At 46.4% G+C, this 16,066-nt stretch overlaps 2 protein-coding genes and 1 long non-coding RNA gene across 12 annotated transcripts in view; 2 read left to right on the forward strand and 1 right to left on the reverse strand.

The window, feature by feature from the left end:
* Positions 1–16,066, forward strand: part of LOC147026073 (uncharacterized) — a 390,674-nt gene that overhangs the window by 121,570 nt on the left and 253,038 nt on the right. The window lies entirely within an intron of this gene.
* On the forward strand, positions 157–8,121 carry PIGS (phosphatidylinositol glycan anchor biosynthesis class S). 4 transcript variants are annotated; one of them, XM_085881105.1, is made up of 11 exons: positions 157–380; positions 466–614; positions 2,327–2,405; positions 3,449–3,553; positions 3,662–3,892; positions 4,004–4,146; positions 4,803–4,917; positions 5,324–5,496; positions 6,027–6,127; positions 6,205–6,418; positions 7,275–8,121. In XM_085881105.1, exons 1-11 carry the CDS (start codon positions 374–376, stop codon positions 7,530–7,532), a joined length of 1,575 nt encoding a protein of 524 aa, XP_085737231.1. In that variant the 5' UTR covers positions 157–373; the 3' UTR covers positions 7,533–8,121. The 4 variants fall into 4 exon arrangements, with proteins under 4 accessions (XP_085737231.1, XP_085737232.1, XP_085737234.1 ...); XM_085881106.1 differs by having other exon boundaries at positions 466–608; XM_085881107.1 differs by having other exon boundaries at positions 169–380; positions 452–614.
* Positions 14,895–16,066, reverse strand: part of NF1 (neurofibromin 1) — a 244,393-nt gene continuing 243,221 nt past the window's right edge. For all 7 annotated transcript variants that reach the window (XM_085881092.1, XM_085881090.1, XM_085881089.1 and 4 more), the window contains one exon: positions 14,895–15,914. In XM_085881092.1, the coding sequence (XP_085737218.1) occupies positions 15,781–15,914 (134 nt within the window). In that variant the 3' untranslated portion in view covers positions 14,895–15,780. The remainder of the gene's footprint in view (positions 15,915–16,066) is intronic.

Genomic DNA, 16,066 nt, shown 5'->3' on the forward strand with positions numbered 1-16,066 from the left:
TTATAATCCGTCATCATAATGGTGAAATGTATCCTTGTGAAAACGTATTTGACAATTTTATTTGAAATTCTCCTGAGATCCACAAATGTAAAGAAAATGGAGTGCTGCCTGTTACGTCACTTCCTCCAGTAATGCATGACGTCACTCGAATCAGACAAGTTCAAACATATTGGTGGCCGGACGGGGCGTGGCGGTGACCTCCTCCTACGGTGGCCGGAAGTTGGTGCTGGGGCGAAAAAGCGTTTTGTTTTTGCAGTGAAGGACGAGACGGTTCACACACGAGTTCAGGCTAAACGGCGATGAAGAGTCTCGGTTGGGTTTCTCGTTTCATGGTGCTGTGTCGTCCATTTACCGAGTGCAGCAGCTCGTCGTGATGGAAGGTGAGTGAGCGGGACCGGTTTATTTAATACATCTGTACAGTACGTACAGTAACCCAAGAGTCCTGATGCAGGTGATCGTGTGCAGGAAGCACGGGGAGACAGCGAGCCGCAGCCATCGCGTTCGCGGCCGTGGCCCTCCTGGTCGGGCTGCCCGTGTGGGTGAAGACCACCCAGGTGTACCGGGCCACCTTACCGCTGTGGGACATAGAACGGCTGGCAAGCTCCATGGTAAACGTGCGTCCATTGATCTCATGAAACGGCTCTTTACAAACGATCTCACCTTGTTTGTGTGCTCCATGTTGGTTGATGTTTTGAAAGGTGTGCAGCAGCTGTCCTGCATCGTCAGGCTCGTTTAACGTGCGAAGGGATCGACGATGTCATTTAACACCGTAGTCACTGTCTTCTACTTCTTCTTATACTTCTACTAATACTACTACTTTTTTTACTTCTTCTTCCTCTTCTTCTTCTTCTTTCTTCCTTCTTCTTTCTTCCTTCTTCTTCTTTCTTCCTTCTTATTCTTTCTTCCTTCCTCCTTCTTCCTTCTTCTTCTTTCCTCCTTCTTCCTTCTTCTTCTTTCCTCCTTCTTCCTTCCTCCTCCTTCTTCCTCCTCCTTCTTTCTTCCTTCTTCCTTCTTCCTTCTTCCTTCTTCCGTCTTTCTTCTCTCCTCCTCCTTCTTTCCTCCTCCTTCTTTCCTCCTCCCTTCTTTCCTCCTCCCTTCTTTCCTCCTCCCTTCTTTCCTCCTCCCTTCTTTCCTCCTTCTTTCTTTCCTCCTTCTTTCTTTCCTCCTTCTTTCTTTCCTCCTCCTTTCTTTCCTCCTCCTTTCTTTCCTCCTCCTTTCTTTCCTCCTCCTTTCTTTCCTCCTCCTTTCTTTCCTCCTCCTTTCTTTCCTCCTCCTTTCTTTCTTTCCTCCTTTCTTTCTTTCCTCCTTTCTTTCTTTCTTCCTTTCTTTCTTCTTCTTAGCATCTTCGTGTTGGGTCGTCCAGAATTTTTGGCCCAATTATCACGAACCTGTTGACCAGGCCTGATGTTCGACTGAAGGTGATTTCTCAGGGTACCGGCGATAATTCGCCTCCTCTTCGTGAAAGACTATGCAATCTTTAAGGTCCACTAACTAATACTAGCACAGGGGATACCCAGCTTAACGGTCATGCCGGAATGCCATACCTGCGAAGGAGCAATCGTCCCGTCAGGAATGGGCTCCTGTCGGACTTTTATAACCATGATATTCAAATCCACACAGGTGATGCACACAACCCATTGATCAACCAGGTAGGTAGGCAGGTCACCTGTGCAAGTGAGTTAAGATATTTTTGAGAACTTAATATTTTTTGATGTATTTCTGTAACTATTTGGTATTTGCATTGTGGTCTGACAAGTTTTTTGAAGACCTTCCAATCCCATTAACCCCTTTCTTTGTTGGAGTGTGGATATTTAAGAATCCTCATACCTGACAAACACACAGGATGGCCGAGGGGTATACACACTCCCCTCTAAGCTGTCTAGTCCGGGTTCGAATCCTGACCCAACTATAAACTGCCATCACAGTGTTTTCACAGACTGGGTGGATCATCAACGTGCGCGCCGTGCCGTCCCTCGGGTGGATGCTTAACTGGGAGTCACATTTGCCGGCATTCATTGGTGAGCATTAAAGATCCCACGATGTCCACGAAGAGGAGGCGAGTTATCGCCGGCACCCTGAACAAATTACATTGCTGGGAAGGGCAATGGCAAACCCCCAATAATAACCCTGGTCAAGAAACAGCTTTGGCAGCACTGATGCTCTGTAACAACAGATTATGGTACATCAGAATCGGATTACATGATATTACAATTCTTCATTCGTCCATTTCTTATCGTACGCTTCGCCATTATCAGCTTGAAACCCTCAAGCACCTGATCAAATGGATGTTTCCGATAATAACGTTGGCATGGCACGTGATGTGCAGGTAAAAGTGAAAGTACCGCTGCACGTGGCCGTTTCTTCACAACTTGGAGATTACAGCGTCATCAGCACAGACTTACAAGGTAAAACGTTCCAGCCTGGAAGGTTTGACAAAACAATTATTTTTTTTGTATGCACAGTCGAGGCTCGTGGAAGAGCTCAGGTTAAGGTTTTGACAAGTACATGCAACAAAGACTGAACATGAACCGCCACATTTGTGGTTTGTCGTGGTGGTCTCTTTGTGGTCTGTTTTGTTGTTTATGGGAGTAACCGGCACATTTGGAGTAAAAGTGCAGTAGTTAAACGAGGAAAACAAAGGTGTTGTTCACCTGGAAATGTTGCTTGCATTTTTAATGGCAATCTTGGACGTGATGCAGGATTCTCTTTGCTCAAGACGCTTAACATGCCCCAAACTAGAACGGCACTCGGTAGAGCGCATACCTCAGCCAGGCTGAACAGTTTATGTTTTGTCTTCCACCGATCGGGCAAATCTGGATTTGGACCTGAACCAAAATCGAATCGGCTTGTCACCCAACCAACTCGTCAACAAAGTTTTTTGCGACATCGTGCTACATATCGTTTTTAGCCCCATCTCTTAATGGTGAAGAATCATGAAATAATTGACGTCCGGATCCAGATCTTCACCGAAATCGAATCGTTTCGTCCGTCACACACCCAACCTGCCCAAGTTTTGTCCGAATCCATCTACAACTTTTTGACATATCCTGTTCAGACACTGACAAACGGGTGTAAACGTAACCTCTGCCCACATTCGGTAGCACGATGTCTCAAAAAGTTATGGATGAGTTGTCACAAGACTTGGTAGATGAGTTTGGTAGGGGACGAGACCAAGCCGATTAGATTTCGGTGAAGGTCCAAATGCAGATCCGGCCTATTCACGGGATACGAAAGGTAAACTATTCAGCCAGGTGGAGGTATACGCTCCACTGAGTGCCGTTCTAGTTCCTTTGGAAAAGATTATCTGTTTGAGGTCCAATGAATCTTCTCTGTGCACCTGTGTAACTTTTGGATCGTACCAGGGAGTGCTTGAAGATGGGTAATGAAAGCCATTTGCTTGATCTCAACCTGTAATTACCGTGGCTCACTCTATACTGGTTGTGCACAGGGCTTGCTTTGGAGAATAGGGAAAAGTGGGAAGAATGGGAGATGAATGTCAGAGAAATGAGCGAAGAGGAGGAAGAAGTTGTGAAAAAGCATTCCGAGTTGAAAGGTACATGTGCATCGCTCCAGTACCTCAACATGAACCCAAGCCGGTCATCGAAATGGCTCTGCTGTTGAATCTCACATCGTCTCCTTTTTCTGCTCTTCTTCACTGCAGACTTGACGGCTGCACTTACCTTGCTCATCGCATCTCCACCCGGTCAACTCACCGTGTTTGCGTGCCCTCGGCCACACATCGGTTCTCAGCCTCAAACCCGGGCTTACTTGGGAACCGGAAGGGGGGCGGTTGTCTGGGCTCAAAGCGCCGAAGGCGTCGAGGAGGCTGTGACCGAGGCAGCGTTTGCCATGACGAGCACTGAAGGAGAGCCTCTGCTCGCACCCAGCTTGGGTAGAGTTTCCTTTCATTATCATTCCATCGTGTATTGCATTCATCTTACAAATCTGTTACATTCGCTCTTTTTCATCTCGATCTTCACGTTCACTTTCCCTCTTTGCCCAGGCTATGACCTTAGCCTCACCCTGCTGGTTCCAGATCCTGTGGCTTTCAATGTGTCCTGGAATATCAAACAGGGAGTTGAAGCTTTTTTGCTTCCCTTCCTCTCATCCCTCTCTCCTTATATTTTATTCAACATCACCTCACAGGCAAGTTCTGTCTAATCTCAGGATCATTCCTTTTCTCCACCCAATCAAATGTGAACATGAACAACAAAGTGTTATTCTAATACAACTAGAAAGTTAGCCTGGTGGTGGTTTGGGATCCTCGGTTTCTGAGTTTGAGCCCCGTTGGCCACTGAATTAACACCAAGGGGTTAACTCGGCCTGTCATCCGTCCGAGGTCGGCAAAATGAGTACCTGCATAAGAGCTGCATAACTGCGCCCCTAAACAATGATGCAGCCAGCAGCCAAAAAGGCAGCACGCAATGGGAACTAGAAAGATGCCCGTGCCCACGTGGGATTCTAAACTGGGTAGGGATGGAAGTGGCCAAAATGCAAATGGCGTCTTCTGTCATCGAGCGGGCAAGCTGGGAGCAACAATTCTCATCGATTGCCATGTCTGATGCAATTTAATGCTCCAATGGTGGCGAGCTGCTCCATTTGCAACCGTTGGTTCGATATTTGGAGCTTTCTGATGTCTCGGGGCCGTAATAAAAATTTATATTGGTGTCAAAGCCAACGACCAATTGCAAATTAACAGTAGGATCATATCCACTCTGATACTATGTATAAATTAGATGTTAATTGGAATACACAAGAAAAACGAACGTAATGTTGCGAAGGTAAAATATCTGCTCTTCCAGGTGGTGTATTGTGTTGGGTTGGGGGTGCGGGCAAGATACAATTCGGAGTCCGGATATCACGTGATCAACGAACAACAACTTTCTCATGCAATATCTCCTCTTGAAGCAAAGCTGGGTAAGATTTCTTTGGCAGAATGTGGAAACGCTGACCGAGCTCCGTGCAGTGTACCTCATCCTTTTTAAGAGAACTTTGAACCCAATCCCAATCGCGGTTTTTGAATCTTGTTTTCTGAACAGGAAGTGTATCTGGTGTTTTGGGATATCGCCTCCGCTAAGCTTGGCAATCGCAACACAATTGTGTCCAAGAGTGCTGCCATACTGTCCTTCATTTCATACCTTTCGTTACCTTGCTCTTCCAAGGTTCCCTGATGTTGGAGATAATTTTTAAAAAATTTTTTTGTGGTTCCATTCATGGGTTATTTTTTTGTGTTGCTGGAGAGATTGTAAAATAAAACTTTTGATTAGTTGAAATGTTTTGGCGGTATTGTTACAAGTCTGTTAAACCTCCATATGGTGCACAGGTGCACCGGCTTCTCTGCAGCCCCAGGTTAATCTGGTTGTATATATCCCAGAGAGAGATACCTGGCCCATCTCCCTCGGTCGTCCTTCGTCTCATTCTTTGCTGTCCCTGACACGGCCCAGTGCCAAGATACAAAACACCGCTGCACTGCTGCCAGGCTGGGGAGGTCTCCAGGTCTCTAACTACTCTCTCCTCTGTCATGGCGTCTGGTAATATAACATGAGATGAACTGTAAAGGTTAAGGTAAATATCTCACCAACAAGAATGCAACAATCAGTTGCACTGAAATTCCTGATCGAGTGACCTTTTTTCACTGAGGTTGTTGAACTGGATTAAAAAGGTCAACATGTCATTGATGAACACAGAACCGCTAATGACAGGTCATTAAATCATTAAACCAGTCAATTGCTTTCAATGCAACATTTGGAAAGAGATAGAGGGGTGAGTATGGTTGTTAAATTGTACTACAAGGCAAATTAATTATTCAGATATTAACACACACACACACACACACACACACACACACACACACACACACACACACACACACACACACACACACACACACACACACACACACACACACACACACACACACACACACACACACACACACACACACACACACACACACACACACACACACACACACACACACATTGAATCTTTTTTTTTTGTCCCTCTTCGTCTCCCTCTCCCCCCAGGTGTACAACGGGGAGCTTGGCTTGCACAATCACACATCATTGCCTGTGAACATCACCATCGAGATGAAACCTGTCATGGAAGTTTTCATTTCACAACTTCGGTAAATCTTCATCACAATTTTCTTCCTCCATTCAAACTTTCCAATCTTCGAAACCTTTCTATCCCCTTTACCCACAGGTCTCTTCTCGGCCTTTGGCCGGCCCCACTGCCGCAAGGAATGGCGATTTCCCCATTGCCCGCTCCTCAACTCTTGACTGACTGGGAGAAAGACACGTGGCTACGCAGACGGACGGTTTCCACCATAACCATGGCTACCGGAACACTATCCTCTTTAGCAAATACCCTGAATACAATCAGCAACATCGTCATTGATGACAATATTGGGCAACAGGTGTGTTACGGTTAGGGTTAGAACCACCATTTAGAACCTGGTTCATTGCATGGCCCGTGAGCCACTGGTGGCCTAAAGTGCGGCCCGTAATACACGTGTGAAAACACCCCATCATAATCCACCATAAGTGCGATCAAATTGATCCAATGGTTTTAAATGAATTCCACCATGAAGCATAAAAGTAATATAACTACATCAGGATACGGTTGCAGTGCAGTATGCAAACAATTACGCTTGCAGCCCAGTTAACCACAACGAAGAAGAGTATTTGGAGGCAGGGCCCAATAGCAGCCATTATGGAGTCCCGCATGCGGTGTGACGGCTCTCACACTGATGTATCAGTAAAGGTGCCCCCCCCCCCCTCCAAAAAAAGTGAAGATTACTGGTTTAGATGTTTCGCAGTAAAATAAATTGTGGAAAAAGCCATCGATAGCTGAAGCCACAAACTTTTTAAAAATCAAAGCTCCTGATTTGTTTAAACAGTAGTGTCGTACTGTACTGAGGAATTCCAGCAAGAACACTGCACAGAATCAAAACCTGGCAAAACGATTGTCATTTATTAGACCTCTGGAAGCACGTGCTTAATAATGCATCAACCCAAACCAAGCTGAAAGATCGTGGTTAGAGTGTCTGCTCTTAGTCTGGGAGGTCGGTGGTTTGATTCCAACTCTGTCCATTTAGTCATACCAGAGTTTTAAAATGGTGTTTGCTGCTTCTTTGCTTTGCTTCATGCTCATTTGATAAATAGAGCACGGATAAAGCCCACGCATGAGTTGTCTTCCCATCCTGGGGGTTCGGGGGTGGTTTTTGTTTGCAAGCACCATTAAATTTGTCTTGCATCAATTTACTTCTGCAGATATCGGATTCTACTCGAGCGACGAGTGAGGCTTTGAATCTGTTGGCCGGCGGTGAGCTCAGCAAGGCTTGGGCTGGAGCGGCGGACGGGTTGGCGGCCGCAGAATCGGCCTTCTTCAACCCATCGCTACTTGCACTGTTGTCTTTTCCTGATGATCAGAAATTTGCCATTTACATCCCATTGTTCCTTCCTGCTGCCATTCCACTCTTGGTATCGTTGAAACACCTGGTACCATGGTGTAAGAAACGAGTCTCCTAGGTATGCGATAATTCACTGTCACAATAGTCTGGTCATCGTTAGTGCAAGTACCGAGAAGGCAAATTATCCTCGAGGTGGTAGTGTTAAGGGAGTAATTGACTCGGGGGAAGGAAAAGGAAGACAGGAACGTCAAGGTTTCACTTCCGCACAGTAAACTGCCATGTGGGAAAAAAAAATGTCAGCTTGGTTTCATTTTGGAGGTTCTGTGGTTTCAGCTTTTGGAAATGTATTTTATTTTCACGAATAACACATCACAAGATTGTGAATGGAGAGAGAAATATGTCTCTTATGCTTGTTTTTATTTTTATTTTTAACAAGGCGAGAGTTATATGGTCCATTAACTTATCAGCTCCAGTTGCTTTTCCATGAGAAATATTCGTTTGGCAACTTAGAATATCTGAGTAGTTGAGTTTTTCAAGTCAGGATTTGATTCCCAAGTGACATTTAAGAAATTCTCCTCTTGGTGTTTTGTAAACGGGGTTGCACGAATAGAGAAGAGAGAATATAAAGCTGGCTGTCTGCTTGCACGAGCTTAAGAATACTGAAGATCTCAAGCTTAGGCCTTCAATAAAAATATTGCCTCAATCTACAGTGACAGTCCACTGGTGTTAAATTATACAAACTTGCACAGAACACATCCTTACGGACAGGTTAATTCCCCACTTCCATGATGTCTATTTGGGTATTTTATTATGACTTTTAATAATCGCTTCCAACAGGTGGTGCTATTCGATACATTTAAAGAGAGAATTGGGGTCTTCCCAACACCTTAGAACCCTCAGGGACCATGATTTTTTTTTTTTGTTAACCCTTAAAAATCTCCTGGGGCATGCCCCAAGTTCACCCACCAGTTTTCAACTCCTCACATCAAGTGGTTCAGGAAAACGCAGTCAGACAGACACTTCTCAAATTATATACAACAGCGGACACCTGATCAATATCGGGTTATTTGGACTTTCGTAAAACATCAAGAAGATTGATGTTGAAGGCTGTAGCAAAAATTAGCCTGAATACACCCCAGAAATGTTGGGCCAAATGGCCCCATTTCCTTGTTTGATGTCGTACAGGATCATGTGATGAAGACAGAGTGCAGTCCTCTGGAGAGTGTGGACCCTTCCTCCCGCACCTCCTCCTCCATATGCAGCACAAGGCATCATTTGCTGAAGGTGTGGCTGATGCAATGCTCTTATTACCATTAATTACATTGGTACTCATTTCACTGACCTTGGAAGGACGACAGACTGAGTCAACCCCACCTGGTGTCAATTCAACACCAGGTAGGGGCTCAACCTCAGGACCTGAAGATCCCAAGCCAGCCAGCCAGCCACCCAAACCGTTAAGCCAACACCAACCTTTCAGGTCAGGTATAGGAGCATGTGCCAGAGCAGCATGTCACTGCGTCCACTTTCCGCTGGTACTCCAGGGGCTCCGTCTGGCCATCCCCCAGGCAAATGCCTGGCCCATCCCATCACCATCTCCTTGAGATGCTGATCAACTTGATGCAACCAGGAGGAAAGTGGTTGGCCCATTCGCCTCCTTCACTCACGAGGCTCCCTCACTGAGAGAATCTGGTGAGCAGGATCAGCATCAGGAAAATGAGCCACATGTCCATACAGCCGCAGCTGATGCTCACGGACCATGCAGGTAACAAATCTCATCCGAGTCTCTCTCAGCAACCACTCGTTGGACACAAAGTTCGACCAGCGATAGCCAAGGATTCTCCAAAGAGACCTGGTACCAAAGGAATTAAGTCTCCATCTCAGATCCCTGGACAGACTCCGAGTCTCACATCCATAGAGCAAGACTGGAAGCACCAAGGAACTGAAGACTCGGACTTTCGTCCTCCTGCACAGGTAGCGACAGCGCCACACCCCACGATCCAGTGACTCCATGACCCACCAGGCCTAACCCAGATGTCTATTGACCTCTGGTTCACAGCCAGCAGAGATGAATTTCACTGCCAAAGTTAGTGAATCTCTCCACGACCTCAACATCCTCACCACACACGGGTCCAGACAAGATAGCAGCATCCAAGAGATCATTGAAAGCTTGGATCTTAGTTTTGACCCAGGAAACCCGTAATCCCACTGCCTCCAATTCCTCATTCAGCACCTCGAGGGCCCCCAAAAGGATATCCAAAGTCTCAGCAAAGATGACTACATGATCTGCGACATCAAGGTCAGAGATCTTGACATTCCCAAACGATGCACCGCAGCTTATTCTCTCTGACATCCACCCCAGAATCCAGTCCATACAAGCGCTGAAAAGTGTGGGGACCAGAACAAACCCCTGACTAACTCCAGTAACAACTGGAAATAAGTCAGAGATGGTATCACCACGTCTCACAGCACTCTCAAGCCTGGTGTTGGCTCAGTGGTTCAGGTGGCAGCTTGCGATCCTGGAGTCCTGAGTTCAAGCCCCGTTGGCCGCTGAATTCATGCACCAGTGGGTTGACTCAGCCTGTCCATCCGAGGTCGGCAAAATGAGTACCAGTATGTACTGGTGGAGGGGCACTGCATCAGCGACAGTCACGCTTCCAAGAAATGATAGCAACCCCGGCAGCGAAGCTGCCATATAGAAGAAGATGAAGACAGAACTCTCATTTCCAGAGTATAGTTCAGACATTAGATCTATCAGTTTTGGTGGCACCCCACGAAGACCAAGAATCCTCCTGAGAGCATCTCAATTCTCTGATTCAAACACTTTACAGAGATCAACATAGGCTGCGAGCAGCCCCTGCCGAATCTCTCATCTGCGTTCGTTGAGGACCCGAAAGGTAAAGATATCTCAATCGTTGACCTCTGGTGTAAAGCCTGACTGCTCTGGGAGCTGGTACTCAAGCAGTTGGTATTGAACCCAATCAAGAATTATCCCAGCAAAGACCTTGCCCGGCACTGAGAGCAGCATCACCCCTCGGTAGTTGTTGCAGTCCTGGCGTTGTTGCAGCCCTTTCCAGAGAAGGATAACAAGGCCCCTCTTCCAATCAGTTGGGATGATGCCTGTGTTCCAGGCAGAGCACAGAACTGCATGCGACATGAGTACAGCATTTCCACCAGCCTTGAGAAGTTCAGCATGGACGCCACAGATTCCAGGAGCTTTACCCCATTTCAACCGGTTCACCAGTCTGTTTTTCCATAAACCAAGGTGGATCATAGTTGATTGGAAGGTAAGCAATAGGGACTGTAAAACCTTTGACATCCAACTCCACACCTGGTGGATCAGCCTAGAACAGCCGCTTAAAGTAACCTACCCAGCGGGCCTTCATTTCGGACTTCTCTGTCAAGAGCCTACCACCCTCCTCTCGAACTGCAGTCCACCAAGGGACGGGCTTGGAGGAGTGCAATGCACAAATTCCCCTGTAAGCAGGATGGGAATCACTTGACCACAGGTGATGCTCTACACCCTCACAGATTCCTCACACATAGGCCTCCTTGTCCACCCTCAGCACACATACAGTTTTACACCAACTCCCTGAACAGCTCAGCTCTGCCATTCAGCCTGGCCCTGCGACTCTGGTCAATGGTATCCAGTGTCCCTTGAGAGACAAAATTCTTCTTCACTCGACGGTGAGTTCCAAAACATCCACTGGCAACATGAAGGATGGTTGTTTTAAAGGCACTCCACAACTCTTCAGGATTCCCCAAAACACCCAGACCCCCCCCCCCCCAAATTCCCACTCAGCCTGTTCATAAACACCTCAGCTGCACTCTCATCCATGAGCTTGCCAACATCCAGCCTAGGTTGGGATGGTACCATTCTCCTGGATTTAAGCTGAAATTTCAGAGTTGCCACAACAAGCCTGTGGTCAGTATTGAGGAACTGAGCACTCCGGTAGACCCTGCAGTTCCGGATCATCCTCCAGCAACCATCAACGAGCACATGGTCACTCTCCTTTGCCACCCCGGCAGCATTGGAATACCAAGTCCAGCGATGAGCTTGTGGGCGCTGAAACCATGAACAAACCACCCTCCATCCATGACTTCTTGCAAAGTCAAGGAACTTAGTGCTATTCCGGTTCATAGTTCCAGACCCATGGGGCCAAAAACACATCTCGTAACCATCCCTATCAGTTCCAGTCGATGCATTGAAGTCCCCCAAGACAAGAAAAGTATCTCGCCTGGGGCACTGATCAACCATACTCGAGCGTGGCATAGAATGCGGCCTTCACAGTGAGATCACTGGCCTCAGTCAGAGCATATTCAGAGCCCAGGGAAACGACACCCAACGAGTGATGAAACCTCGCACTTGTTGCAATAATGTGGTACAGCAAATTTGAGGGAAAATTGGCCCAGGGGTATGGAATTGCATAGAATCAAAGAAAAGCACAAACACACACCACACTCTTACATGTAGATACGATAATGAATTTGCTCAAAGTTGTCCTGACAGGAACGTGCAGCAGTAGTTCATTTAATTTTGAGCTGTCTGGTCTCGATTCAATTCCCAACTTGAATATAAACTCAGATCGGTGCTTCGCAGTCACGGCGTTGCATCACAAAGGGTGCCGTCCCTCGGATCGACGCTAAGCCATCGGTCTCATCAGTAAGTTGGTGAATATTTAAATTCCCACGGTGTCTTTCACAAAGAGTAGGTGAGGTACTGCCGGCACCTTGAACAAATTACTAATTCCTGCTCTGACTACTGCTGGAAAGGGAAAGGCAAACCACCGTGTTGCCCTTGCAATGAGGCATGTCTGGTAGCACAGAATCTACATTCCGTTATTACACCAGAGACAGACCATTTAAATCAATGTGGTGTTCCAGAGTGACTATTTGGAGGCATGATCTATTTTCAGGTATTCAATCCAAAACATCTGTTCAAGGTTTTGCTTACTGATTGTTTAGGATAACTCGTGAGACCGCTTTGTGTTATGAAGGTAGGGCAAATGATGCAAAGAGAAGCGGTTGTGTCTTCATCTGAAAAAACAAATTCCCTTCATTGCCGCTGTTCAAGTAGTTTCCCTGATCCTACCGCTCCATCTTTCCTTATCATCAGCTGAGATAAAGTGCCCACACACTGATAGGACAGCCTGGTGTTGGCTTCGTGGTTAGGGTGGCGGCTTGGGATCCTGAGTTCAAGCCCCGTTGGGCTGCTGAATTAAAAAATACACCAGGAGGTTCACTCAGCCTGTCATCCTTCCGAGGTCGGCAAAATGAGCACCAGTGTACTGGTAAGGGGGACACTGCATCAGCGACACAGTCACGTCCCAACCAATGATGCAATCAGCAGCCACAGGCTGAGAGAGAGAGAGAGAGAGAGAGAGAGAGAGAGAGAGAGAGAGAGAGAGAGAGAGAGCAAGAGAGAGAGAGAGAGAGCAAGAGAGAGAGAGAGAGAGAGAGAGAGAGAGAGAGAGAGAGCAAGAGAGAGAGAGAGAGAGAGCAACAGAGAGAGAGAGCAACAGAGAGAGAGAGCAACAGAGAGAGAGAGAGAGAGAGAGAGAGAGAGAGAGAGAGAGAGAGAGAGAGAGAGAGAGAGAGAGAGAGAGAGAGAGAGAGAGAGAGAGAGAGAGAGAGAGAGAGAGAGAGAGACCAGCCATTTGTGTACCAAATGTGATCGACTGTATACGCCTGAACTAACTTAGCCAGTTATTAGAAGTTTGTTTTCATACACCATGGCTGGAGTGCGTAATACAGTAATCCCCCGTTTATCGCGGGGGTTACGTTCCAAACCCTCCCGCGGTAAGTGAAAATCCACGATGAATGGACGCCTCCACAAAACACATAAAGAAAACACTTGCAAGCATAAAAATGTACAGAAAATAATAATACAGTCAAGCGCCACTTAACGACGGGGTTACGTTCTGAGAAATGCGTCGTTAAGCGACGTCGTCGTTGTGCGAACATCTTTTTTTTTCAGCTCCATTATAATGGTAGGTCCAGCTCCATTCAGCTCGATAGGTCCCCCAACAACCCCCTTCTGGTAAAACTACCAAAATCACCAATCACTGCTCACCTTCACTCTTTTATTCCTCTTTTTCCCCGCCTTTGGAATAAACTCCCTCAGTCTATTCATTCCCATTATTCCCTCCAGACCTTCAAAACAGCTGTTCACCACCACCTCTTATCATCCCCCCATCCAAATCCTCGATCCTTCATACCCCCGATAATCCACCCAAGCTCACCTCCTTCAAATTCCCTGCTTTCCTTCCTGAAAGTCCCTGTAATGTCCATCTTCTATTCCCCATCTGAAAGTCCCTGTAATGTCCATCTTGTTTACCGTGTTCCCCGTCCCATCGCTCTCCCTTCCACAGATCTCCTCATGTCTCTGTTACCCACCGTTTTGTCCTTCCCACTCTCTCCCCTCCTGTCGCATGCCCCCCTTGATGCGCGTTGTGTGTTCGCTCTCATACGAGCCTCGACAAGGTATACACAAAAAAAATTAAATAAATAAATAATAACAAAAAATGGGACCACCGTCGTATATGCTTGTTATGCGGCGTCGTTGCCCGAAACGTTGTTATGCAGCGCATGACTGTAATGGAATTAAAAACAGTGAAAACACATTTTAAACTCAGTATGGTAAACTACCTAACGTTGCGCAAGATCGGGTTTGAGGTGCCGGAGATCGACTCGTCTGGTCTGGTCGGTTGAGCAGTGATCGGGTTTGAGGTGCCGGAGATCGACTCGTCTGGTCTGGTCGGTTTGGCAGTGCTCGTCCAGCCGCGGCAAACCTTTATCTTTCCCGAAGCATATCTAGCACCTTCACCTTCTGTGCATACCTCGCTTCCGTGCGTTGTGTGACTGGTCGAGCGCCACGCGTTATAATTTAGTACTTAAATAATTTATATTTTATATATTATTACTGCGATGTACCGGGGGAATCCGCAGAAAAAATTAGTTACGTTCCAAGGGAAAACCCGCGATGAACCGGGGGAGCGATAGGTGAACCACGATAAAGCGGGGGTTGACTGTAGTTAGAGTGTCCGCTCTGAATTTGGGACGTCGGTGGCTTGAACTCAGATTACCTACTTTCTCTTCTTCCTCCCTCTTCCCACGCTCCACAAAATCTTAATGCTCGAAGCTTATCCTCCATTTTGATTTAATTTACCTCTACAACCCACATCCCCAATGTAACATATCCCCAAATGGTTTGATAAAGCAAATGGGAAACTTTCAAACAAAGAGCCAGTACACAATGGCCTACTCTTTTGAAAAGGCAGAGGGATTTTTTTTTAAACATCCAAAATCTAACTGCATGTCACGGAGCGTCCACCTTTCTCTCTTCCCCACACAATTCACTAGCATGCATGCTCAGCGGTGTAGCCCCTCTCCTTTCGACCCAGTTACAGGAGCTAAGCTTTGCTCAATCCTTTTCACATCACAATGAAGTGAAGGAAAGCATACAGCATGAGAGAACCAAAGGTTTGGGAAGAGACCGTTTACTAGATAAAAATACACTGCCAGCGAACATGGCTTGTAAGAAGAATGACAAGGAAACAAAAAAATAACTTGAATATAAACGACGACGAGACCAAGATGAAGAGGCATGGAGGAAACTAAAGCAAAAAGAGAAGATAAGAGGATGGTTAATAGCATTCTCCCATGAATGAGGAAATGATGGTGGATCGAGGGGTAAGAGTCAGACAAGGTGATAAGATGGGGTTTGTACCGGAGAACGGGCACCAAAACTACAGCAGCGTTGGCACCGACAAGCGTTAAAAAACCCGAAGGGGGTATAATGTGGAAGGGAAGGGAAAAGGATCGAACAAGGAAATTATATATTTATATATTTATATATTTATAGGCAGTATGTATAGGAAGAGATCTGAACATTGCAGTACAATGGGATACGAGGATTATGAGGTTGATTGAAGAGCACGTAATGGTTATTTACAGCACTGTGGTTTAAGTACACAGCGTCCTCTTACCAACTATTTACAACGCAAGATTCTCATGTTGAATGCAAAGCTTTCTGAATCGTCATGGCATGTGGGGTGGGGGGGGGGGGGGGGGAAGAAAACTTACATAAAAAGGAGACGATCAGCATGGAGAGGAGGTAAGTGGGACGAGTACAATGGCTATTAACTGTCAGGTCAAGCAGCTGCCAATATTAGCTTTATAGAAAGCCACTTATTAATAATCTCTATAAATAGAGATTCTGAGGAAGTGGGTGCAAGATGAAGCACATGGAGTGTCACAGGTCAATGGTGAAACCACATCACTAAATCCAAATGTCCAAACAACAACCTTGGAGTGGTAAGGCCAAGCCAGTGGTGAGCAGGAGAGTCTGCAAGTCGATCTCACCCAAATCAGCTTCCCTTCTTGCAGTCGTGTCGTCGTATGCTGTCCGTGCTTCGTTGCTTTTGTATGGGTTTAGATAATGAGTGTTGGCTTGTATGTTCACCTCCTACTGCCCCCGTGGAACTAGTCGGACTGCTGGGTTCTGGTTGGGACAAACAAATTGGTTTTCAGAACAGAAACCTTTGAAATTCACATATTTCCTTTTTGGACCAATAATATTGAAGTTCAGGGCTGGCGTTCAATAAGAAATGGGAATGTTTTAACATTAAAAAGAAATAAAATTTTTAAAAGGTT

This window comes from Eptatretus burgeri, chromosome 5 (genome assembly GCF_056783735.1).
Source record: "Eptatretus burgeri isolate ZD-2024b chromosome 5, Ebu_testis_v1, whole genome shotgun sequence".
In the NCBI taxonomy this organism is placed as follows: domain Eukaryota; kingdom Metazoa; phylum Chordata; class Myxini; order Myxiniformes; family Myxinidae; genus Eptatretus; species Eptatretus burgeri.

Excerpts from the sequence above, each read along its gene's own strand:
- PIGS (XM_085881105.1), top strand. Across the intron at positions 3,554-3,661 it reads AAAGCATTCCGAGTTGAAAG|ACTTGACGGCTGCACTTACC; the intron begins GTACATGTGCAT and ends TCTTCACTGCAG. Across the intron at positions 3,893-4,003 it reads TCTGCTCGCACCCAGCTTGG|GCTATGACCTTAGCCTCACC; the intron begins GTAGAGTTTCCT and ends CTCTTTGCCCAG.